Source organism: Ursus maritimus, unplaced genomic scaffold (genome assembly GCF_017311325.1).
Source record: "Ursus maritimus isolate PB19 unplaced genomic scaffold, ASM1731132v1 scaffold_12, whole genome shotgun sequence".
Taxonomy (NCBI): Eukaryota; Metazoa; Chordata; class Mammalia; order Carnivora; family Ursidae; genus Ursus; species Ursus maritimus.
In genome coordinates, this window is record NW_024423564.1 from 9,882,217 (window position 1) to 9,907,130 (window position 24,914).

Consider the following 24,914-nt stretch of genomic DNA (forward strand, 5'->3'; position numbering starts at 1 on the left):
AATGAGCAATTTACACAAAGGAAATAAAACTAGGAAAGAAAACCATTCTACCTTCCTAATAGCCAAAGAACTGTAGTCTTTACTATCAAGTGTAAATTTTCACACAATAATATTAGGAAATAATAACAGACACCATTCATGTTGACAAAGTTACAATAAAACTGGTGTTGGTGATTTTTAATTGGTTCAACTCTTTTGGAAAAATTCGACTATATAGTATGGAGAGCTGAAAAATTGTTTCAAGTGGTGATTGTAAAGACAAGATAAAAGTCAGATATAAAATTGCACATATTATATATACTTGTATTTTAAAATACATAATAAAAAGACTTAAGGACTATATATTAACAGTGGTAGTAGTGGGTTTATGATGTTAAAACTACAGGTAGTTTCCCCACTTTTGAAAGTATTTTCTATAATGTTATATTTTATGATTTAAAGTGTATACAACTTATTCCAGTATTTGGATTTTTAAAAAATGTAATTCTGAATCAAAATTCTAATGTAAGAGCACTTGAACAGTTTTTGAGTTAATTTCTTTGGTCTTGCAAAATGGCTTCTCAGGCTTGAAAGGGAAGGGATTGGTAGTTAAAAGTTGCTGTTAAGGTAAGATGTGTGAGGGCAGCATAGAGTGTTGATCATTTAAGTAAAGTCTTAAGTTTGAGTCATGTAGCAATTCATTTTAAGAATTTTAATAGTACAGGGCGTGATCCCGGTGTTATGGGATTGAGCCCCACATCAGGCTCCTTAAATAAATAATAAAAAAAAGAATTTTAATAGTAAATTTTCCATTTTAAATGTAGTTTTTGTTTTTGTTTTAAGATACCAGTTTTTGGAAGAAGCTTTTCAAAACCAGAAAGGTGCAATTGAGAATCTACTGGCTAAGCTTCTTGAGAAGAAGAATTATGTTCATTTTGCTGCCACTCAGGTGCAGAATAGGTAAGTGTGTTGTCTTAAAACCATAATTTCACTTTAAGAATTATTAAACACAGTAGGTCTATTTTATGTATGTTTTCCTTCTATATTAAACATATATAGGAGACATATTTTTGGAGGAGTAAATGATACAGGTTTGAGTTTGGATTATAATATTTGTTAATTAAGTAAGATTTAATTCACCAAAATTTTGAATACTCTGAAAATACATCTTTGACTGTTTTATAATCAACAAAACTCTAGACTTTGTAAAGCCTTAAATAACTGGAAAAAGCAATTAATACATAGAGAGTTGAATTACAAATTTTAACTATGTGGAAAACATAGTATAGAGGAGAGGCTATGAAGAATGGTGGGTAAATTTACCTTCCCATCTGTAAAACAAGAATTAAAAATTCTACTTCTCTTAGTAGTAGTATTATAAGATGAATGTATAGCACAGTTTGTGGCACATAGTAAACCCTCAGATTTTAACTGTTGCTATTATTTTTATCAATAATACCATCACTATTTAAAAATTTTATTCAGGTTCATTTCTAAATGAACTGAATTTATTTATTGATAAGGCAAGTTGGAATAAGTTCCATAAATGAGTACATTAACAAGGTGAGAACTCACTGTAGAAAGATGAACACTTGGAGCTGGCATAATTAAAATCTGTATATTCCTGAAGGTATGAATAGGGTTAATAAGTGTTTATTTTTCAGTGTATTTATTTTTCAGTTTCACAAATATTGAGACTTTTAGGTACTTGTAGAATGTTGAAGTTAATTTATGATGATTAAAATGATTAAAAATTACAATAGGTACTCAAAAGTAATGAAATAGATAATGAATGAATAGTACATTATAGACTCTAAGGTGGTAGAACTTTCATCTTAAGAAGTGATACCAAAAGAAAATAAAGGCTACTCTGAGGTTGTAGATGTTACAATGCAGTTGACCCTTGAACAACATGGATTTGAACCGTGGAGGTCCACTTTTTGCAGATTTTTTTTTCAATAAATATAACATTTTCTTTTCTCTAGCTAACTTGATTGTAAGAATATAGTATGTAGTACATATAACATAAAAAACGTGTTAATCAGCTGTTGATGTTAGCTGTAAGGCTTCTGGTCAACAGTAGCTATTAGCTAAGCTTTTGGGGAGTCAAGAGGTATATGTGACTTTTTTACTGCATGGGGGTAGGTGCTGTGCTGTTAACCCTCACTTTGCTCAAGGGTCAGCTGTATATACCTACACTAATATATTACATACACTATTCATGGATGGTTAATTGTTATGAAAATGTCAGGATGTTTTAGTGATACTTCTGTGTCGTGGGTGATATTGGAGAGGGTGGTAGCTATCTTCTCATAAATAACAGATGAATGTCCTTTTCAGAGAAAGAATAGTGAGTTGATTCATATGGCAGTCCCATATTTTTGTACAGATGTTTTGTACATATTTTGTATATGTGTTTCTGAATCTGTGTAGAGAAGTAGAACAAGAAGTTTATGTGTTAAAATTGCAGAGCGTTGGAAAGACTAATGATTTCATCTCCAGAAAGATTTTTTTTTTTTTAAGTATGGAAAGCTCCAATAATACCCCTTTGGACACATTCTTTAATGACCTATCTCCATTTTTTAATGACATTGATTTCTTTCTCCACAATTGAACACATAGTAGACATGCTTAAATCTAATGAGAATCTGACTATGGCTAAGTGTTCTCTGCTTTTAGCATGCTTAATGATTTTAGTCTTTGGCTGAATCATTTTAAGTCGGAATCCTATATTATCCATAGTAATCAGCACTCTTATTTTTAAAAAGACATCTTCCACTCACTTTAATAAGATAAGGACAGAATTGGATAAAATTTTCTAGTAAGTGCCCAAACAAGCGCTGATGTGTAGAAAAAGGAGGGAAAATTGCATTATAATTACTCAGATTATATTAAAGTTACTCAAATTTGAATTGGGCAAATAAAAGACATTTTAGAGGTTGAAAGTACGGGTGATATTTTGTAAAGAAGTAGAACGTATAAAAGTTGAAGGCTACTTTCTTTGATTGTTTAACATTTTATATATTTATATTCGTGGGACCCCTCCCCTCCATGAAATAGGTATCAGCTATTTCATGTCTGCAACCAAAACTTTAATTACCAAAATGGGAGCTTATACCTATCCTAAAACATCTGACAACTCTTCTACAAATGGATTGAAGTTGTTTTATATTCTTAATTCTGTATAGTAGGAAAACTATTTTGAGAAGAACCTATGGAAGGGGGAGGGCATGTATCAGAACCCACATTTGAAGTGGTTAAGTTGTAAGAGAAAATAAATGCTTCTAAGCTTAATTCCTATTATTTCAACACATAATTACTGTTTGCAACATTGTTCTTTTGCACATTGTTCTTGAAAAATGTTAAGTAGATCCAACTTGCCAGATTTTTAACACTAGACGGCAATTGTTGATGTCAGATGTTTATATATCACATTCATGTCATCGGAACTAAAGGAGATTGCCATCTAGATTAATAAACTGGCCTTTATGAACTTAATTTAAAATTACTAAATATTCCGTTCTTTGTATAAATAACTTGTTTGGACCAAACTGAGTGCTCAGGTCTACCGAAACATAAGTTGTACATTTTGACAAAGGTTTAATTTTAATTACTCGCTTTAAGTGCCCCGTTGGATGAATTTCTGTAACAGTTGATGATTCAGAGACGTAGGATAAGTTGATAACCTAATGATGCATTTCTCTTATTCAGGATAAAAGAAGTAAATGAGACTAACAAACGAGTAGAACAGGAAATTAAAGTGGCCATTTTCACCCTTATCAATGAAATTAATAAGAAAGGAAAATCTCTCTTACAGCAGCTAGAGGTACGGTTCAAAGCCAAAATAAAACAAAAACTGCTTCTGTTGCTCTTTAGCTGTTTTTAATGTTTATTGAAAGCTCTTTTAGATTGGTTGGGGGGGCATGGAAGTAAAGAAAGTTAAAAACATTTTTTTATTTCATTTTCTATTGGAAAATAGAGCTTTATTGAGTTAGTTAATTTGCAGCCCAGTTTAATAATACTGATTTTTAGCTGTATAAATTAGGAGATAGTGTTGCCCTCTTAGGAATGAAAGAATTATTACTAAAATGTTATGTAAACAAAGACAAAGCCAACCTGCTACATCCTCCCCATCCCCACCCCCCAAGATAGGGCCTCAATTTAACTTTTACATGTGAATGTATATAGGAGTCTACTTGAGTCCTTTGTGTGTTTCACTTTATTTTAAAAATATTCCATATAGTTTTGCTAAAAATGCTGCTCATTTTGAAATTTGTAAACTTTAAACTTACTGATAATTTTGTTATATTGTTTTTGTGTTGCATATATTGAGATTAATATGTAGATTTAAATTTCTAGATAAGAATCCAGTCAATTTGTGAAATCCAAACTAAGTGTTAAACAGAGTTGCCTCTACTGACCACAGTTCATTGGTTTTCAAAATTTGGTGCTCTTTAGTATGCCTAGATGATACAGGGTTGTGTTTTCTGCACCATTAAATGGTAGCAATTTAAACTATGTATTTGATTTTTTAACTTCCATTACTATTAACCTCAAATTTCCACGGTAGTTTTTTTCCTGTTCCATTCCTTCATAGAACATTGTAGAAATGTTAGACACGTAGTTACATACAAATGAAAGAAATATGTTGGCAGTGTCATTTCTGAATTTTGTCTTTTGAAATATATCTTTTTTTTGAGACACAATTGTGAGATTAAAAGTACTCTCACACATACTGTTCAAGTTGGAGGTCTCTTTCCTGTTGTATATCCAGCTGATGCATTTAACTCTACTATTTTTGTTTTCAAAAGGACTGTGTGAATGGAGAGCACCGAGCAGCAGCGATTTTTGATAATCTTTTAAGTTACTGCAAACACATTTTAACTATAGGTCTAAAATCATGTTCTTAAACTGTTTCAAGAATTTTTGAGTGAAAAGATGCCTCTTAATACTAAAATATACAAAAATACCGAATGATAAATCTGCCACATACTTCTAATATGCTGAATTTAAACAATAGATGTTTTCTAGTATGATATGTTCTTAAACTTTGTAAAATAGAGGTTTTCCTAAGCTTTGTAAAAGGGATGATTTCCAGGGAAGTTGTGAATCAAGCTTCTATCAGTTGAATACTTTTATCCCCTGTTTTACATTATGAAATGAGCAACTTGTTTTCTTAGGGGAAAAAAAAATTTCAATAAATCAAGTTGAGGCATTAAGAAAATTGTTAAGTACCAAAATGGTTAAGATAGATTGTTTGGCATGCCAAATGTCAAAGAGTGTAGGACATCACCTGTTGCTTCTAGGAGTTCTAGTTCCCAGATAGTTTAATTTTCCTTTGCAGCATTTCCCCCAAAATTGGTCCTTCAACTCTTACTGACTTTCTTGTTCTTTATGAACTTTTGTCATTTCAAAAGTTTCCCTAACTCTGCTCTTAGAACTTCGGAATTTATGTTTCTCATTTTGTCTTAAGTATTTAAAGGAAGAGATTTTAACTTTACCCCATGCTACACCAGTAGGTGGCACTGGCAACACAAAATTTTCTTTGGTCTGAAAAGTATAGAGTTGAGTATATCGTATTTCTAAAGGTCAGCTCATTATGCCATAGAGTCTGTGTATTGGATCAGCCTAATAGACACTGTTCTTAATAAAGACATTTTCATCTTCTGAAGGAAAAGAGAGACATCAACTAACATTAATTTTTATATATCTGGAATGTCCCTTGTTAGCTTAGAGAACTTAAGTTTTAGTTCTGCTTTTGTTTGCGACTTTTCTTTTGATCAGAGGCTCATTAAATAATGAGGTGCTTGTCAACTTATCCTAATTTTAAGAAGTAATGTAGGTATTGTGTTCATTTGCATTAAAAATTGTGAGTTGAATTTTTCATATAGAATTCTTCATTGAATTCTTGTTCTGTTTCAGAATGTTACGAAAGAAAGACAGATGAAGTTACTGCAGCAGCAGAATGACATCACGGGCCTTTCCCGGCAGGTGAAGCATGTTATGAACTTTACAAACTGGGCAATTGCGAGTGGCAGCAGCACAGCACTACTGTACAGCAAGCGTCTGGTGAGACACATAGTCTAGTATATTTATGGTCTTTAAGTTGACTTTATTAAGGTACTTACGTTCAGTGAACTGCATTTGTGTAAAGTATAGATTTTGCATTTTTGCAAATGTAACCGCCACCACGTTAAGATACAGAAAATTTCCGTCACCCACAAAAGTTTCCTTGTTTCCCTCTACTCCTGACCCTAGGCAACCATTAGTCTGATTTCTTTTATTTTCTAGAACTGCATACGAATGGAATCATACAGTATTTACTGTCCTGAAGATACCTAGTATCATAATGCAGTTTATCACCAGAAATGTCAGAAGTTCAAGCATGTGCGTTTGATTGCTAATATAGATAGCCTTTTAAACAGATACTGTCTTATCTGCGATTGACATTGTGGGGCTACATGAGTTTTTTATGTCTATCATGTATGTTTTCTCAAGTGATACTTACAATTTTTAAGACTAATGTGAATTTTTTCCCTTTAAGATTACTTTTCAATTGCGCCATATTTTGAAAGCACGGTGTGATCCTGTGCCTGCTGCTAATGGAGCAATTCGTTTCCATTGTGATCCCACCTTCTGGGCAAAGAATGTAGTCAATTTAGGTGAGAAATAATTAGTTTTATGAATGTAACTGGGAACACTGAATTAGGAGGAGAAAACATCTAAAGCAAATTTTAGATACTTAAAACTTCACTCTAACATGTAAACTTCTTGGAAAATATGTTCCTCATTGGAAACTCACTTGAGCTATGTTCATGACCTCTTTAAGAATGTTGAGAATCGCCTATGTGTAGATTTTAAAAATGTGTATCATTGCTAACTTTTCCCCCACATCTTTTAAAATTGATAATGACTGTTTCATGTCGAAAACTTAGCAAATGGGGCTTCATTCTCTGGAAGAACTTATTAGATGCTTAGTAGTTTGTATATTAATTGTACCAAATTGTCCACTAGAGAAGGACCTCCAGGATGCTGATGTGTTTGAAAGTCATGTACTGAGGAATGTTTGAAAGATGAGAGTAGCTCTTTTCCACACAGAAGAGAAATGGACTTCACTCTTGTTACTCCACAGTGTGGACCTGCGGACCATAGGTGAAAGTTACAGGGAGACAGACAAACAGCTCAGTTTACAACGAAGACCAAAAACCTCCCGACAATTAGAACTGTCTACAGATTGAGTAAACTCACTTTCAAAATAGTCAGGTCCTCACCATTGGAAGTTGTAAAAGCAGAGGTGTTTGGATTTCTCTAAAAAAAGTAATCTTTGTGTATATTAAAATTTGAATATAGCCTTAGATCAGGCATTGGCAAGCTGTTTTTGTGTGGCATGGTAGCTAAGTTTGTTTTTTACATTTTAAAGGGTTGTAAAAACAAATGAAAATAAAAGAACATATGATAGATCTTTTGTGGCCTGCAAGGCCTAAAATATCTGACACATTAAGAAAGTTTTGCCAACTCTGCCCTGTGTAGCAAACCTTCCTAAAATTTGCGTTCTATTCGTAGAAAACAGTGGGCTCTGTGAGAGGCAAGGAAAATTGTCATTTTTAGGGACGTAAGTGGTTGAAACATTCCACGTTTCCACAGACAGTTTGGGAGTAGTGTCATACTCTGCCCTACAAACTTTGGCGATTCAAAGGCAGATGGCATCAGCATTAGCAATCTTAGGTATCCTTGAATCTTTCCGGGAGAATTGATTTTGACTGACTAGATGGGACTCCTCTGATAATGTCTCTTTCAGATCTTTAATTTTCTCTGCATTTGTGTAAATAAAGAACAAGGGCAGGTAATATATTATTCTGAAGAATCAAAAGTCAGTTATTTGGCTTTGGACTGTTTCTGATCTTCATTATCTTTAAACCTCGCTCCCATCTCTGCTGTACTGTCAGAAGCTTTGAATGCTGATAGTTGTCAAAGGAAGGAGGAAAAGATAGTGACTAATCCACAAAGTAGATGATTTAATCGTTTATATGCAAATTATTCTCATTTTTTAAATCCTTCAGGTAATCTAGTAATAGAGAGTAAACCAGCTCCTGGTTATACTCCTAATGTTGTAGTTGGGCAAGTTCCTCCAGGGACAAACCACATTAGTAAAACCCCTGGACAGATTAACTTAGCACAGCTTCGACTCCAGCACATGCAACAACAAGTATATGCACAGAAACATCAGCAGTTGCAACAGATGAGAATGCAGCAACCACCTGCACCTGTGTCAACAACAACAACAACAACACAGCAGCACCCTAGACAAGCAGCCCCACAGATGTTACAGCAGCAGGTGAGTATTATTACATCATGACATTATTGACAAAAATTATGAAGGCCTCAAGATTATACTCTGTCCTGTATGGATGAATTACACATTTCAACGTTACTAGCAGGGAAAAAGCTCAAAGAGTTTAAACATTTGCTCTGGGTTTGGAAGTGATTTGGGGGAGATGTGAAGAAGGGTATTAAGTAAATACTTAGCATGGGAAACAAAATTAACTTACTAATACTGTGGAGGAGCACAGGATTTTATCCCTCCATACCAGATATTTTTGGTTTTCCACACGTGGTTTTGGGCCAGAGGGCCAGATAGTTTTTGCCTAGGATCTGGGAAGTTCTTAATTAATTATTTATTTAAGAAGAGGGTGGGGCTAGAGGGAATCTAGAGCAGCCTCCACACTGAGTGTGGAGTCCCGCACAGGGCTTGATCCCACGACCCTGAGATCACAACCTGAGCCGAAACCCATGAGTCGGACACTTAACCGACCGAGCCACCCAGGTGCCCCAGTCTGATAAGTTCTTTAGGTATTTGTTCAAATCATTTCCATCCCTGTATCTCTCCTGATCTCCTCTCCCCCATCCAAATCAAAACCATTAATCCAGGGTTGGATAAGTTAATGTTAATAGGCTTTAAATACACACATATATACTGAGAGGAAGGGATTGGGGCTAGAGATGGGGAGAATGTGACTTATATTTTTTTACTTTATGCCCTTCTGTCCTGACTGAATGATTTGTACCATAACATTTTATAATTGAAAGGTAAATTTATAAAAAATATTATTACATAAATGCAATTTCTGCCTTTTGTAGCCTCCGAGATTGATCAGTGTGCAAACAATGCAAAGAGGCAACATGAACTGTGGAGCTTTCCAAGCCCATCAGATGAGATTGGCTCAGAATGCTGCCCGAATACCAGGGATACCCAGGCACAGCGGCCCTCAGTATTCCATGATGCAGCCACACCTCCAAAGACAAGTATGCCTAGAGTTACATTTGTAAGAATCATACAATTTTAAAACTAAAAGACATCATTCTTCTTAATCAGTTGGGGGTGGGGGCTTGTGGCCATTGTTACCTTTGAGGATTTAATTAATGCTGTGTATCTTCTTGTCCCAGAAAAATACACATACACATGAATTCAATTTAAGAGCCTCTTTAATGGCCTTCAACCCATTATCATTATATGCTGTGGGTTAAGAACCTCTGATACAGTCCAACCAATTCATTTTACAGAAGTAAAAAACAAAGGAGCGTGTTACTTATCCACAATCACAAGAGGTAATGGTAAAGTCAAGATTAGAACCTTAGTTTCCTAAAATTGTTCCTCTGCTCTTTTAATGTGGTGTTTGGAACCTAATCTATAAAAAGGACTTTGAAAACAATAGAGCCACGCTCTATGTAATTTATTTATTTATTTATTTCTTCTCTTTGCTTATGTTTCTTTTAAGGATATAGATGTGCCTACTCTTAAAAATTAATGTATTTAGAAATGTTTTCTGATTTTTGCCTGAACAGCAGGGTTATACTTGAATAGGAGTTAAGATTATAAAATCAGGCTACTTTTACATGTGATTTCTAGTTATAAAAGAATATAGTTCATTTTATAAATAAAATAAAATAAAAAATAAAATCCTTATATCATTCTTGTAAACAAATCCACTAGAATCCCAAATACCACAGCAAGCTTTTTTTTGAAAGTCAAAATTTTATTGTGTTTTCTCCTTGGACTTGAAGTCCTCTTCTACTTTCTCTATAGAATTTTATCTTAATATACTTAATTTGATAGACATAGATCTATGTTAGTTGCAGTTTTCTGCAGGAAAAATCTCTCTCAATTTAAAAATTTTTAAATTTCCAGCGACAATAAGACTATTATTAAACTTAAAAAGATTTTTTTCTGGACCAAATTTTCATTACAGTAATTCCTATACAATTGTTTAAACAACATAAGTATATTTACATGGTTTAAGAATATTAGGTAACATAATAAGTAAAATTCTTTTAGATATACATTTCTTTATGAGATAGATGGAGCCTTTTTCCCCTTCCTGTGCATTTATATATATTTGTATGTATGTCTGTTACTTATTAGAGTAAGTTAGAATTCAACATTAATTTTTAGTATTGTTTTTTTTCTGGTTTTGTTTTCTAATGATCCTCAGGAAACTGGTTCCCAAAAGCATGTATCTGGGAATTAAAAGAATTTTTTCATTTCCCTCAGTTTGAACTTTTGTAGGTTATAAACTAAAACTCAAAATGAGCTATCAATACTGTTTGATAAATTTTTTTTTTTATCATTCGATAGTTTCTTCAGGTCTTTTTGTTTTTGTTGATCATCAGGTATCAGAACCCACTTAGAGATCTGTTACCAGGTTTTTGAGATGGGTGTGTTTTCATCAACTTGACACTCATACCTTTGCTTGTCTTTCCAAGAGTATTTTCTGCCCTGGGGCAGTATGCTAGATAAGATTAGGATTGGGTCAGAGGTATGCTGTTTTGAGGTTGGTGGGAGACGGGCAATTGTGAAAGAAGTAGAAGCGGTGAACCTGCAGACTCTAGCACATTCTTAGGGAAATCAGGTTTTCTTTAGAAAAAAATAAATATGCAGGTTGAAGAAATGGACATTAATTTCCTTAAAGGTGTTAACATACCCATGTACCGGTTAGTATGTGGAAGCTGCAGAATCAGGCTTCAGGGCTCCTATAGAAATCACTGAATGTTAGAATTTTAAATGTTTAAATTTCTGACTTATTGATATATGTATAATTTGTTTCCCGAAGATTTTTATCTATATTACCTTAAAGATGATCCTCCTAATGGTCCCTCACAATGAGACAAGTGAGGTATTAGACACATTTCTAAATTACTGAGATGTGATTTGCCTAAAGTCACCGAGTATTACAATCAGGAATCGGTGTCTTATTTCTGTTTGTACATTCATTGTATTTTTCTACCTGATCAGTTACAAATGCACAACTACACCATTTTTTTTTTTATTTTTAAAAAGACAAAAGAGTCAAAGAGGAATATAAATAGAGCAATGGCTTTCCTAGTCTGATGTTTGAAAACTTTGGGGGCTTCCAGATCATCTATTTATGTACATCTTTATTCTGAAATAACATCATATCACCAGGTTGACAAGTCAAAAATTACTGGCAGGTCTGCCTTTTCCTAAATACTACACAAAAATGAATAAGAAAATGAAAAGCTTAAGTTTGAATTATGATTTTTTTTATAAGTTAGAGAATGCTTACTCTTTTTTTCCAGTTTTATTGATTAATTGATGTACATCACTGTATAAATTTAAGGCTTACAGCATAATGGTTTGATTTACATATATTGTGAAATGATTGTCATAATAGGTTCTGCTAACATCCATCATGTTAAATAGATACAATAAAAAGGAAAGAAAACCATTTTTTTCTCCTTGTAATAAGAACTCTTAGGATTTACTTTTTTTTCTTTTCAAATTTTTTATTTAAATTCTAGTTAGTTAACATATAGCACAATATTGGTTTCAGTAGAATTCAGTGATTCATCACTTACATACAATACCCAGTGCTCATCACAACAAGTGCCCTCCTTAATACCCATCACCCATCTAGCCATCCCCCACCTCCCTCCATCCACCCTCAGTTTGTTCTCTATCTTTAAGAGTCTCTTTTGGTTTATTTCCCTCTCTCTTTTTTCTTTTCTTTTTTCCCCCCTCCCATATGTTCATCTATTTTGTTTCTTAAATTCTGCGTATGAGTGAAATCATATGGTGTTTGTCTTTCTTTGACTTATTTCGCTTAGGATAATACACTCTGGCTCCATCTATGTCATTGCAAATGGCAAGATTTCATTCTTTTTGATGGCTGAGTAATATTCCGTGTGTGTGTGTGTGTGTGTGTGTGTGTGAACACCACATCTTCTTTAGGATATACTTTCTTAACAGCTTTCCTATATATCATACAGTGGCGTTAAAACTGTTGTTGTATTGTACACATGTTACATCCGTAGTACTTTTTATCTTATAACTGGAAGTTTGTACCTTTTCCCTTTTGACCACCTTCAGTTCCCCCTTCTCCACCTCTGGAAACCACAAATCTGAACCGTTATTCTATGCATTTGTTTTTGTTTTAAGATTCCACATATAAATGAGATCATACGGTATTTGTCTTCCTCTGTCCATCACTTAGTGTGATGCCTTCAGGATCCATCCATGCTGTGGCAAATGATTGCCATTTTTTATGGCTGAATAATATTCTATTCTGTATACAGACACACATATACATTTTGTACGTGGACGGACACCCACATACATACCACGCCTTCCTTGTCCATTTATCTGTGCATGGACACAGGTTGCTTCTGTGTTTTGGCTATTCTTAAGATAATGCCTGCTTCTTTGTTTCTTAGTCACAGGTGTCAAACTCTTAGGTATCTTTCCTAAACTAAAAATTATTGTGAAGGTATAGTTCATATTAGGATATCTTGGCAGATCAAGTAATGATAACATCTTTTTTCCTAACAGCACTCAAACCCAGGGCATGCTGGACCCTTTCCTGTTGTGTCAGTGCACAACACCACAATCAATCCAACCAGCCCTACTACAGCTACGATGGCAAATGCAAATCGAGGTCCCACCAGCCCATCTGTTACAGCAATAGAACTAATTCCCTCAGTTACCAATCCTGAAAACCTTCCATCATTGCCAGATATTCCACCCATACAGGTTTGTATTTAAGTTGACTGAGAGATTTAAAACCTCATGTTAATTGGGGAGTTAAGGGTGTATCTCTCCTCTCCTCTCCTCTCCTCTCCTCTCCTCTCCTCTCCTCTCCTCTCCCCTCCCCTCCCCTCCCCTTCTTTTGCAGGAGCAACATGTTTTGAAATTTCCAAAGAATAGAGCATAATATTTGATTTTTTAAAGTTTTGTGTGCTGAAACTAGCATGCCTCAATATTTTAAAGTTGTATCAACTTTGCTAATCTTTCTGCCACTTGCCAGCAGACAAGCCTTCTGTTAGATAAAGCACTCCTGCTATGAGTTTGGAACCAGAGAGGAGACCCAGGACCAAAATGTGGTCACATCTTTGCCAGTCTTCTGTTAGGTCCAAAAGGGATGGTGTACCCCTTGTGCAAACAGGTTGCACTAAGAAAGGAAGAAGGTGAAAGGTCTAGATAGCAAACACTTGGTGGAGGTGGTGCCTACTGAGAGAGAAAGTGATGGTGAAGAGTAGAAGATAGAAAAGGTGAAGGGACGCTGAGGCTTCTGTCCCTTTCACCTGTAGCATTTTCCTGAAGAAAAATATCTTGCAGTGCCTTCTGAAACTTCATGAATCCATTTGAATTAAAAGCATTTTATTAAAAACTATTTGGGGGGGGCGCCAGGGTGGTTTAGTCAGTTAAGCATCCGACTCTTAATTTTGGCTCAGGTCATGAGCTCACGGTCCTGAGATCGAGCCCTGCATCAGGCTCTGTGCTGAGCGTGAAGCCTGCTTGGAATTCTCTCTCCCTTTCCCCGTGCCCCTCCCCCCTGCATGCATGCTCGCTATCTCTCAAATAAATAAATAATTTTTGATGCAGCATACAAACTTTATTTAAAACAAAAGTAGGGGCGCCTGGGTGGCACAGCGGTTAAGCGCCTGCCTTCGGCTCGGGGCGTGATCCCAGCGTTATGGGATCGAGCCCCACATCAGGCTCCTCTGCTGGGAGCCTGCTCTTCCTCTCCCACTCCCCCTGCTTGTGTTCCCTCTCTCGCTGGCTGTCTCTGTCTCTGTCAAATAAATAAATAAAATCTTTAAAAAAAAATAAAAAATAAAAATAAAACAAAAGTAATAGACAAAGTCAAACAGACACTTATATTAAGAGAAAAACTGACTAGAAGAAATTTTATCTTAAACACCTGGCTGACTCCATCAGTGGAACATGCAACTCTTGATCTTGGGGTTGTGAGTTCAGGCCCCACATTGGGTATAGAGGTTACATTAAAATAAACCACCTTATTGTAACTTAATTACAGTTGCATTTAACTGAGCTCTGTTGCTGTGAAGAATACAACTCATGCGGTTACGGGTGAATGATTTGTGCATTTTTCAGGTATTCACTGAATACTACTTTACATACACATATACATTAAATTTGAAAAATGTTTACCGATCCCCAGATGTACTTATTTTTGTTGATTTTTGGAAGAGGTTGTTTAAGAGAACAGTCTGTGATTCTGGCTTATGAATTGTGTAATGAACCCAGCCTAGACTCTGTTGGACACCAGGTCTCCTCCACTCCTCTTCGGACATCAGATGGGTTTTGGGTACTTGTTTGGAAGGTTCTCTGGGTAGTATAACATGCGAGCACTCCTTGTGCTTGTCGAAATACTTGTTCAAGTTGGTAGATCTGCTTGTGGGCAGGGTGGGTGGAAGCACTGAGGCACCAAGAGTGGGCACAGCAGACTGCTTGTCCGCATCAAGCCAAGTCAATGACTTGACAAAAAGCATTTTATTTATAAATTTAAATATAACCTTTGAAGTTAATACTGAGTCATCCTCTCATACATTGTATGAGTTACTCAGAGTCAAGGGTCATGATGGGAGCAAGGAGCAGTGAAATTACTAAGACACTGGGGCCCTTGATTGCATTTTAATATTTTTATGTAGTTAATAGATTTTATGAGTTTTATTTAAAGGATGTTTCTTTAACTTCAAAATCGTTTCAAAATCACTAACTCATTGTGAATGCTCTTAATTTTATTACTTCCCTAATATTAGGAGAGATCTTTCTTGGCGGGGTGAATGGTAGTTGTATTGGTGTTGAGAGGACTGGACAATACAGAATGGGAAATTTGGGAATACATCTATAAAAAATAAAATTTCTTTTTTGAAGATTTATTTGAGAGAGAGAGTGCACATGCATGAGCAGGGGGAGGGGCAGAGGGAAAAAATCTCAGAGCAGACTCCCTGCTGAGCGTGGAGCCTGAAGTAGGGCTCGATCCCACAACCCTGAGATATCATGACCTGAGCTGAAATCAAGAGTCAGATGCTTAACTGACTGAGCCACCCAGGCGCCCCTATAAAGTAAAATTTCTGAAGTTATAAGCTTATAGTTTTCAAAGCATTTTCACAGGCAGTATATATCAGTTTAATATGTAAAACCATGTTGTGATAATGTGATACCCCTATTTTATGGATGAGAGTAAGAGAGGTTAGTGACTAGTCACGCTGTACATGGAAAAGTTGGAATTCAAAGCTCAGACTCCTGATTACAAGTCTGGTTCCCCCCCCCCCACTACCCATAGAGATAGTAGGGAGGTAGTTCAGGATTGTAGCCAGGAAAGGTATACTATTGAGAGGCTTTGGGCAACAAGAGAGAGGTATGTATAGTGTTAAAAGAATCATTCAGGTTTTGCTAAACACTTAGTAAATATGCTAAAGTCCTTGGGGATTGAGAATACGAAAGAAGATAAGTAAAACTTGGTTCCAGGTCTTAAGAAACTTTCAAAAGGAAAAGAAGTTTGCTAATGTCTTATTTAACGTAATTTGCTAGGGCTGCTTTGACCTTGGTTTAGTGCTTTCTAACAGAGACCAGATGGAGGAAATATAGATGCCACACATCTTTGAAAAGCTGGACATCATATTAGACTTTCCTTTTTATCACCTACTTTTAAAAATTGAGATATAATTCACTACCAGAAAGTCCAGTTTTTAAAAATGTACAATTCAGTGGTTTTTAGTATATGCACAAGATTGAGAACCATTACCACTATTTCTAGAACATTTTTATTACCCCAAAGAACCTCTGTCCATTAGCAGTCATATTTCCCTCTTTCCCAGTCCCTGGAAACCAGTAATTTACTTTCTGTTTCTATGGTTCTGCCTCTTCTAGGCATGAGTGGAATTATATAATATATGGCCTTTTATGCCAGGCTTCTTTCACTTGCAGTGTTTTCTAGGTTCATCTATGTTATAGCCTGCATCAGTACTTAATTCCTTTTTATGGCTGAGTATTCCATTGGATGGGTTTACCATGTTTGTTCATGGGCTTATCAGTTGATGGACATTTGGGTTTCCACTTTTTGACTAGTAGGACTAATGCTGTGAACATATTTTCACAAGTTTTTGTATGATTTTCACAACTTTTGGTTCTCCGTGGTAAATTTCTAGGAGTGGAATTGCCATATTATATATCGTGTAAGTTTTTGAGGAACTGCCAAACTGTTTTTCCACAGTGGATGCACCATTTTACTTTCCTACCAACAGTGTGTGAGGACTTAAAATTCTGTACATTTTTACCAACACTTGTTACTGTCATCTACTTTTAAAAGTAGAGGTGGTTACCATGAAAGCACAAGTATAGTAAGAAATAGTTAACCAAATGAACCAAGAACAGAAAGGGAAGGAAACAAACCTATCTTCTCTTTAAGAATCACTTACTTTCTCTCCTATCCTGTAGTTTTCATGGTTTGGTAAGAAGAAACCTGGGGGAGGCTGCACAGGAAGTAGACGAGGTAGCATTAACTATGTAATGCAAATCAGAAGTAAATTCAAAAGCAGTTTTGGGTATTTGTTGATGTATCTTAGTAGTAGTCATGACAGCCATCCAGTATGGATTAGAAGTTGATCTAAATAGAATTCTCTCAACCTATATTATATTTTATTTTGCTCTACTGTCCATCTCCATCATAGTGATAATGCATGTTTGTAATTTAGACCTTGAGGTGATACATGATGAACCTGAATACTTTTCAAATACATAAATGAATATTAGATTACGTTCAGATTAGATTATAATTAATAAATGTAATATTCTTTTTTTATTAAAGATTTTGAGAGAGAACGTGTGTGAGTGGGGGGGAGCAGAGGGAGAGGAAGAGAGAGAATCTTAAGCAGACCGCACACTAAGCTCAGAGCCTGACACAGGGCTCGATTCCAGGACTTCAAGATCATGACCCAAGCCGAAATCAAGAGTTGGATGCTTAACCGACTGAGCACCCCAATAGATGTATATTCTAATGATTTATTCTTTATAAAGAATTTTTCACATTTGGCATACTTAGTAACTATCTGGATACTGTATGGGATATTATGAAGTTTTGGGAAAACTGTATGTATTTCTGATACTGATATGTAAACTTAAATGTTATGAGAAACCCATTTCTGTACTGTGCTCTTAGTACTAACTAAACGAATTAGTCTTTCCTCCCCATCTTTACCAATCTGATAGGTAAAAAGATATTACTGGTTTCATTTACATTTATTTTATTTTTGTGCTTGTTTGCCTTTTCTTAGGTTCATTGATGATTTGTATTTCTTCTGTGGATTGTCTTTTTCCTTTTAATTCATAGAAATTATTTATATAACACACGCTCAAAGAACACTGATTTAATGAATAAATGAATTAGTGTTTTTCCAGTTAGACTTTTAACTTTATTTATGTTGACTCTTGATCCATGTCTAGTGAAACCTGGGGGTGAATGCTTCAACCAGCATTTCCCTATTGGGGACTGTAGTGATGTCATGGAGGCCCTTTTATGTACTTTCAGTTTTTCTCTTCCTAATCTGTTCACTCTTCTAGCCTTAGGCCTGTCTATCTGGCCAGAGATATAAATTGCTGGTTAAGTATAGAAGGAGTGGGGGTAAGAGTTATAGGTAACCTGGGACTTTCATGTCTGTTTTGAATCATCCCCTCTTTCTCTGTGTTCAGGTGCGACATTGTCCGGCTTCCATCTGTGCTCCATATTAGGAGCCCCCCGCCCCCTTCAGAAATCCTTCACTTGGCTAGTTGCATCTAGGAATTCTCCTATAGTTACAGCTTACAACAGCTGTGATCACCGGGCAGGCACAACTCCTGATACCCCTTAATTGAGCCGCCCCCCCCGCCAAGCCCACTGCCTGCTGTCACCTTCAGCCCTTTATACTTCTGACATGAGGTTTTTTAAGGGCTTTAATGAGAAAGGCCTATTTACTTTTTAGGAGAGTCCTCCCTTGCCTGCGATATGTTGTGACCTGCTTTATTTTGATCATTTTTCTATCAATCCAATTCTACCTTGCTTTATTTCTATAATTTTCTTCGAAGTTTCTACTTTGATGACACCCTTTCCTGTTTTACAACCATGAAAAATCTGTGCAATTTTGAGAGCAAGAAGTAAATGTACGTGTTCAGTCTTCTGTCTTGATTAAGTAGATTTGCAGAAAAGGTAATCTGCCTCTAGTGGGAGAGAAGTTTAAAGGGGGCAAGTATGGGCACAAGTTAGACCAATAAGCAAGATTGGCAGTTATTTAAGAATAGTTTGACCACTTCTTAGGGAATAGTGTAAAATTTTTCTTAGGGTAATTTTCATAATTAAGTAGTATTTACTGTTTCTTACATAAATATTTTCTATTTCATCATTGCAGTTCTTCAGTGTAGTTGGCAGGTTTTAAAGAGAGGAAATTGATGTTTAGGTTGCTTGGTCCCCTGGCTTTAACCTACTGCCTTGCCGATAAGTGAGAAAACGGCTCAGTTCTCCTGTGGGCTCCCCCTGTAATTAGGGGCCTTATATCCCAGGGCTTTATTTTGAGTCTAAAATCTTTTAAAGCTTTGAAGTTAGGCATTGACGTGATTAAATTTCTACTCAGGTGAGTGAGTCTGGCAGGACTGTGAATGTTGAAATGAAGAGAGAAAGACTAGATGGATGAGAATGCTGATAAGTAGGGTTCTTCATCAACTTTGAGAAAAGGCAGAAGTGTCAGTGTGTGTCAGAACTATTTTATTTTCATAGAACATGATGGATTTAGTGAATTGTTGGGCTTTGTCTCGAGCTGCCCAGGTATTTGCTGAATAGTATTAATCCTAGCTTTGTTCATAAGAACTTTAAACTGTGTGGGTCCTCAAGAGAGGCTAAGGAAGCAACAATTAAACCAAGTTTGATAAAATAATGTTTGTTAGTAAACTGTGAACATAAGCGATTATACTAATAAAATTAATAGCTTCTCCTCTACTTTAATCAAAGCAAATTTATCATTTCATTCTTTCTCTTTAGTTGGAAGATGCTGGTTCAAGTAGTTTAGATAATCTACTAAGTAGATACATCTCAGGCAGTCACCTACCCCCACAGCCTACAAGCACCATGAATCCCTCCCCAGGACCCTCTGCCCTGTCTCCAGGATCATCAGGTAAAGCCATCAGAGGTATTGGCTCATTTCTTCTGTTACAGCTCACCCTTGAACAACACTGGTTTGAACTGCACAGGTCCACATACATGTGGATTCTTTTCAAAGAGTGCAGTATTGTAAGTGTATTTTCTCTTCCTTATGATTTTCTTAATCACATTTTCTTTGGCTTACTTTACTGTGAGAATACAGTATTTAGTATATGTGCCTTGCAAAATACATGTTAGTTTGCTGTTTATATTATCGGTAGGGCTCTGGTCAACAGTAGGCTATTAGTAGTTAAGTTTTTAGGGAGTCCAAAGATACATGTGATTTTTCACTGCACAGTTGGGGGGCAGGTCAATGAGGTCACATTGTTTAAGGGTCAACTGTATATGTATTAGGGTTCTCCAGGAAAACAGAACCAATGGGGGTGTGTGTGTATAGGGAGAGATTTTAAGGAATTGGCTCACATGATTGTTAGGACTGGCAAGCCGTAGGGCAGGTTAGCAGGCTGGAGACCCAGGGGAAAGTTGATGTTACGGGCTTGAGTCTGGAAGCTAAATTCCTTCTTCTGCGGACCTCAGTCCTTTCTCTTAAGGTCTTCAACTGATTGGATGAGACCCACCCACAATGTGGAACTTGATTGGCTTAGGCAGAATCTAGTGATTAAAATGTTAATCATGTCTAAAGATACCTTCACAGCAACATCTAGACTGGTGTGTGGCCAAACAACTGGGTAGCTGTATTCTAGCCAAATTGATATAAAATTAACCATCATAGTATCAGATCATATTTTGTTTTTCCTGATTACTCTTTCTAATTATATTTCTTCAAATACTGTTGGCAGTTTTCAGCTAACTGAAGTAATATTTATCTGTAGTATACGCTGTTCAGAGCTGTTAATTACCCCTCCCTCAACCCCCAGCTGTTTTCACATTCTTTGCTAGATTTGTAGATGTGTTTGCTTACCATGTCTTATATTTTACGATATAGATGGGCAGCTGAAGAGTTCTTTGGTTTCATCCCAAGTTTAAAACTTGTAAGATACTGAAAAAATTTTTAAAAAACAAGAGTTGAGGAAAGACAAGTAAATTTTCAAATTGCAATTTTAAAACAAACTTAAATTTACTGGAAACTATTAAAGTTGTAACTTATCAAGTCTATGAGATATACATCTCTTCCAAAATCCTGGTTGTTTTAGATGGATGAGATTGACCCTGTTACCGTGAATGAATGATTAAAGCAACTCCAAGCAGATTGATAGTGTAGAAGTGGTTATGGAGTGTATTTTTTTTAATTTAAATTAAATGTTACTTATTTCTTACCAAAACAGACCACCTCATTATTTCTAGAGTAAAAATAGTTCATATTTAAATGTGAGTTTTTCATGAGATGCATCTTTAATATGACTTTTAGTTGTAGAATTTTTAAGGTTTAATATAATTATTCCAGGACTTCTAAAAGAAAGAATAATTACTGGGAATCTAAGTAGGAGATTTACCAGATAACTTGGGGCAAGATGGCAAATAACTTTCTCTTCACCTGGTAGTTTTCATTGATTGGACAGTGTTGCTCTGAGGAGGGTACTGAGAATCCTGTCTGGGCTCAGCTGACAGAAACTGGTTGATGCCTGCCCTGCCAAGGGTTACTACATGCCTTCCCTGATTTTGACTTTAAGGCTAAGTCTGATTTCCAAGAATTGCTAAATTGCATTGTAGTAGTCTTTAATTCTGTAAGTACTAGGTAGGATTCTGAATATTCCTAGCTGCGTTGATACTCATTTTGACGTGTTATTTTCCAGGTTTATCCAATTCTCACACACCTGTGAGACCCCCTAGTACCTCTAGTACTGGCAGTCGAGGGAGGTGAGTATTAACATTATCAAGTTTTTTTTTCCTTAAGAAAAATTTTAAATATGTATTTAAAGTAGAAAATTACATTGAACTCCTATACTTATCACCCAGCTTCAACAATTACCAAGTTATAGCCGGTCTTATCTCTTCTGTGCTCCCATGTATTCCTCCCTTGTCTGGTTTATTTTGCAACATTGCCATCAACAGATATATTGAGGTCAAAATATATATGTTGAAGAAATATATTGTTTCTCATACAGAGTTTTCCCCACCGTGTCATTTAAATACAGTATATGCTGTTTTTTTCCTCTGTGTTGATAACTTTGATCAGGAGGTTTGATTGGGGTGGGGTGGGGAAGGTGGGTGGGAAGAATACTTCATTGATGGTGGCGTGTACTTCCGTCAGGGGCACATAACGCTTGGTGGTTTTTGTTTGTGACAGCAACCATTAATTGATCATTGCCTAGCTCTCTTTTTTTTAAACTGGTTGAAAATACTGATATTTTAATTGTCGTGTTATTTCTTTTTGTTTACTAGTTTAGAATATTTCTGTAAAGAGAAACTTTTCTCTCATCAACTGTTTGGTTATAGGACAGACAGAAGAGATTCTTTTTATGTCTGTTTTCATAATAGTGTGTTGGTTCCCAGCACCTTCCAACAGTGACCACTGAGTTTTTTATTACTACCTTCATGAACTCACATATTTAAACATTTTATACGTTACAAACTATTATAGATGTTATTTTTATTGATGGGTTACATTGTTCCATCTTTGGCCTGTCAGAGCTTTTTCAATTTGGCTCTTTGGGCCTTTGGTATAACGCTAGTAGTCTTTGAAAACTTCCTTATTTCCTGTTCTGAAAGATGTTCCAGGTTTGTCTTAACATATTTCCTGCCTCAGGCCTAGAGCCCACCATTTTTCTAAGAAATCCTGGTTGTGTTAGTGAGGAAATAGTGCTTGGAGACAGTCTTCTAGGCACTAGGGGTTCTTGTTGCTGAATTGTTTGTTATGTCTTTTTAGTGGACAGAGCTAAGAAATGGGGTGGTGTGTGGAGTGTATTAACAGTAAATAGAATAAATGTTGCCTGATTTTTATACTTTAGTTTGAATAATTTAGTACAATGCAGGAAAGATTTAAGCTACGTAGTGTTGTTTTTTTTTTTTTCATTTGGGGGTGTGTGTACATTCTGAAGACTAGTGCTATTAAATACTTGCTTGACTTTTTAATTATACTTTAAATAATCAGTGCTTTTAAAAGAAAAGTACAAATTGAGTAAAAAGGTATTCATTCTCAATAGCAGTGCAGTCTTACCAGTTATTCACTTCTCTTGCCAGTGGTTTTGCTTTGTGGTCTAGATAGAACTGATTAGTTATATACCTGTCCTTTATCCTATCATCTTGTTGATTCAGATAAGGATATTCTGGGTTGTTGACTACTTGTTATCCTCTTCTCCCAATTTCCTTCCCTCAAAAGCTAAAATAGAGTTTCCTTTGAGGAGGCTTCATGAACCACTGCTATTAATGCTGTTTTCTTCATTTGTTGGGGACAGAGAAGAATCAAAACTACTTCATAGAGAAAAGCAATCACCAACATTCTATATTAACTAGTCTGGGAAAATAGTTATTTCCTAGACTTCTCCTTTTTTTAAAAAAAGATTTTATTTATTTGTCAGAGAGAGAGGCAGGCAGAGGGAGAGGGAGAAGTAAGCTCACCGCCAAGCAAGGAGCCCGAGGCGGGACTTGATCCCAGGACCCTGGGATCATGACCCGAGCTGAAGGCAGATGCTTAACGGACTGAGCCACCGAGGCGTCCCTTAGTAGACTTCTTAAATGACTTAGTATAATGCCTCACACCATAAAGTATGTTTTTAGGGTCTTTTAAAAGTTTGATCTACGTTTTTTAAGAATCTGAAGCTAAGCTCATACCACATTTCTCTTACCTGCATTATGAGGTGTCTTTATCTTCTAGAAAGTTAATACATTGTTGTTTTTACTTTAATGAACATTACTTTTCATGTAATTGGTTTTATGTACATCGTATAAACATACGTGACACTTTTAAATTGTTTTTTGTTAGCTGTGGGTCATCAGGAAGAACTGCTGAGAAGACAAGTCTTAGTTTCAAGTCTGATCAAGTGAAGGTCAAGCAAGAACCTGGGACCGAAGATGAAATATGTAGTTTTTCAGGAGCTGTGAAACAAGAAAAGACAGAGGATGGCAGGAGGAGTGCCTGCATGGTAAGCTCCCACTGGGGTCTGTCAGGGATTCAAGGAGGCCTCTTGACAGATTCTTCCATCTCTGCATATTAGACTGAATAGTGGTTCTACGAGCATTTACTTATTTTGGATATTTATGCCTGGTATAATTCAGATATCTCTTTTTGTAATTCAAGTTTTTCATCTAAGTGTCAGCTGTAATTTGTCACAAAAGATTTAATTATATTAAGGACTCATTTGAAATGATCTTTTAGTTTGTTATTGGTCATTATTTTTGCCATGATTCTAAATCGGGTTCTATTTTGTTTTGACTTTATTAATCATCTCAACAGTCACTTTGAGTCTCAGGCCACAAAAGATCCTTTTTCTTTTTTTTTAAGATTTTATTTATTCGACAGAGAGAGAGAGAGAGAACAAGCAGGGGGAGTGACAAGCAGGGGGAGAGAGAGAAGCAGGCTCCTTACTGAGCAGGGAGCTGACGACGCGGGGCTGGATCCCAAGACCCTGGGATCATGACCTGAGCTGAAGGCAGATGCTTAACCAACTGAGCCTTCCAGGTGCCACAAAAGATCCTTGACTATTTTCCTGGACCTGTGAGCTCAGGATTAGGACTGCTGACATGAAAGAAGTTTAATGATCAAAGAGTTTTGTGATGGAAAGATTGCCTTTGGCTTATGAATTATTAACCATTTAAGAGTTTTTCAGATAGAACATTTTATACAATGTATAGTATAGAATGAAGGAAGGCCACCTTCTCCTCCTGCGCTGCCCCCCCCACCCCCTGCAATAAATTTTGATCTTGTTTTTTTCTTCCTCCCCAGGCTTAGGTGTCATTTTCTACGTGGTTGGCACATAGACATTTCAGTCTGGAGTATTAGCATATTTAACACAGTATATGTACATTTGAGAGCAAAGGGATTTAGCCTTGTGTTTGGAATAGTGTCACATCTTTATCTAGTATCTGGTTTGGAAAGTGCCCCAGAAAACTGGGTGCAAAAGGGTGGTGAAAGATTTCTTTTACCATTGTCACAGTCTTCTTACTTTAGTAAAATGATAAGTAGGCAGAATAACATTTCTTAAAAGCTATGCAACAGATTCTTGTGTGAATAATAGGGTATCATAGTCAGCTCTTTGTAGGAAAAGTATAACCCTATGCTCACTTTACAATCGATGTGCTTATAACAGTTTGATTAATTTTCTTATTATCCAAATGAACCAATATTAGAGTGCTCTATAAAATCATAAATTAACATGGCTAATAAGTTTGGGGTTATTTTTGTTCCTTTATGTCACTAATGTCATTTCCAAATTAATTTTAAGTTATGTCAGTATATATGTGTACGTATTGACATAACTCTTAAGTCACACACACACTGCATACACCAAAGATTAAATGATTCTTCAAGAATTTGTCCTTGTTTTGTTT

General features: G+C 35.9%; 1 protein-coding gene across 2 annotated transcripts in view; it reads left to right on the forward strand.

Moving 5' to 3' along the window:
* Positions 1–24,914, forward strand: part of TRIM33 (tripartite motif containing 33) — a 115,048-nt gene that overhangs the window by 77,762 nt on the left and 12,372 nt on the right. For both annotated transcript variants that reach the window (XM_008697777.2, XM_040626877.1), the window contains exons 5-14: positions 823–939; positions 3,691–3,805; positions 5,902–6,048; positions 6,524–6,641; positions 8,040–8,314; positions 9,118–9,282; positions 12,824–13,024; positions 19,308–19,440; positions 21,221–21,284; positions 23,350–23,509. In XM_008697777.2, coding sequence (XP_008695999.2) covers positions 823–939; positions 3,691–3,805; positions 5,902–6,048; positions 6,524–6,641; positions 8,040–8,314; positions 9,118–9,282; positions 12,824–13,024; positions 19,308–19,440; positions 21,221–21,284; positions 23,350–23,509 — 1,495 coding nt within the window. The remainder of the gene's footprint in view (positions 1–822; positions 940–3,690; positions 3,806–5,901; positions 6,049–6,523; positions 6,642–8,039; positions 8,315–9,117; positions 9,283–12,823; positions 13,025–19,307; positions 19,441–21,220; positions 21,285–23,349; positions 23,510–24,914) is intronic.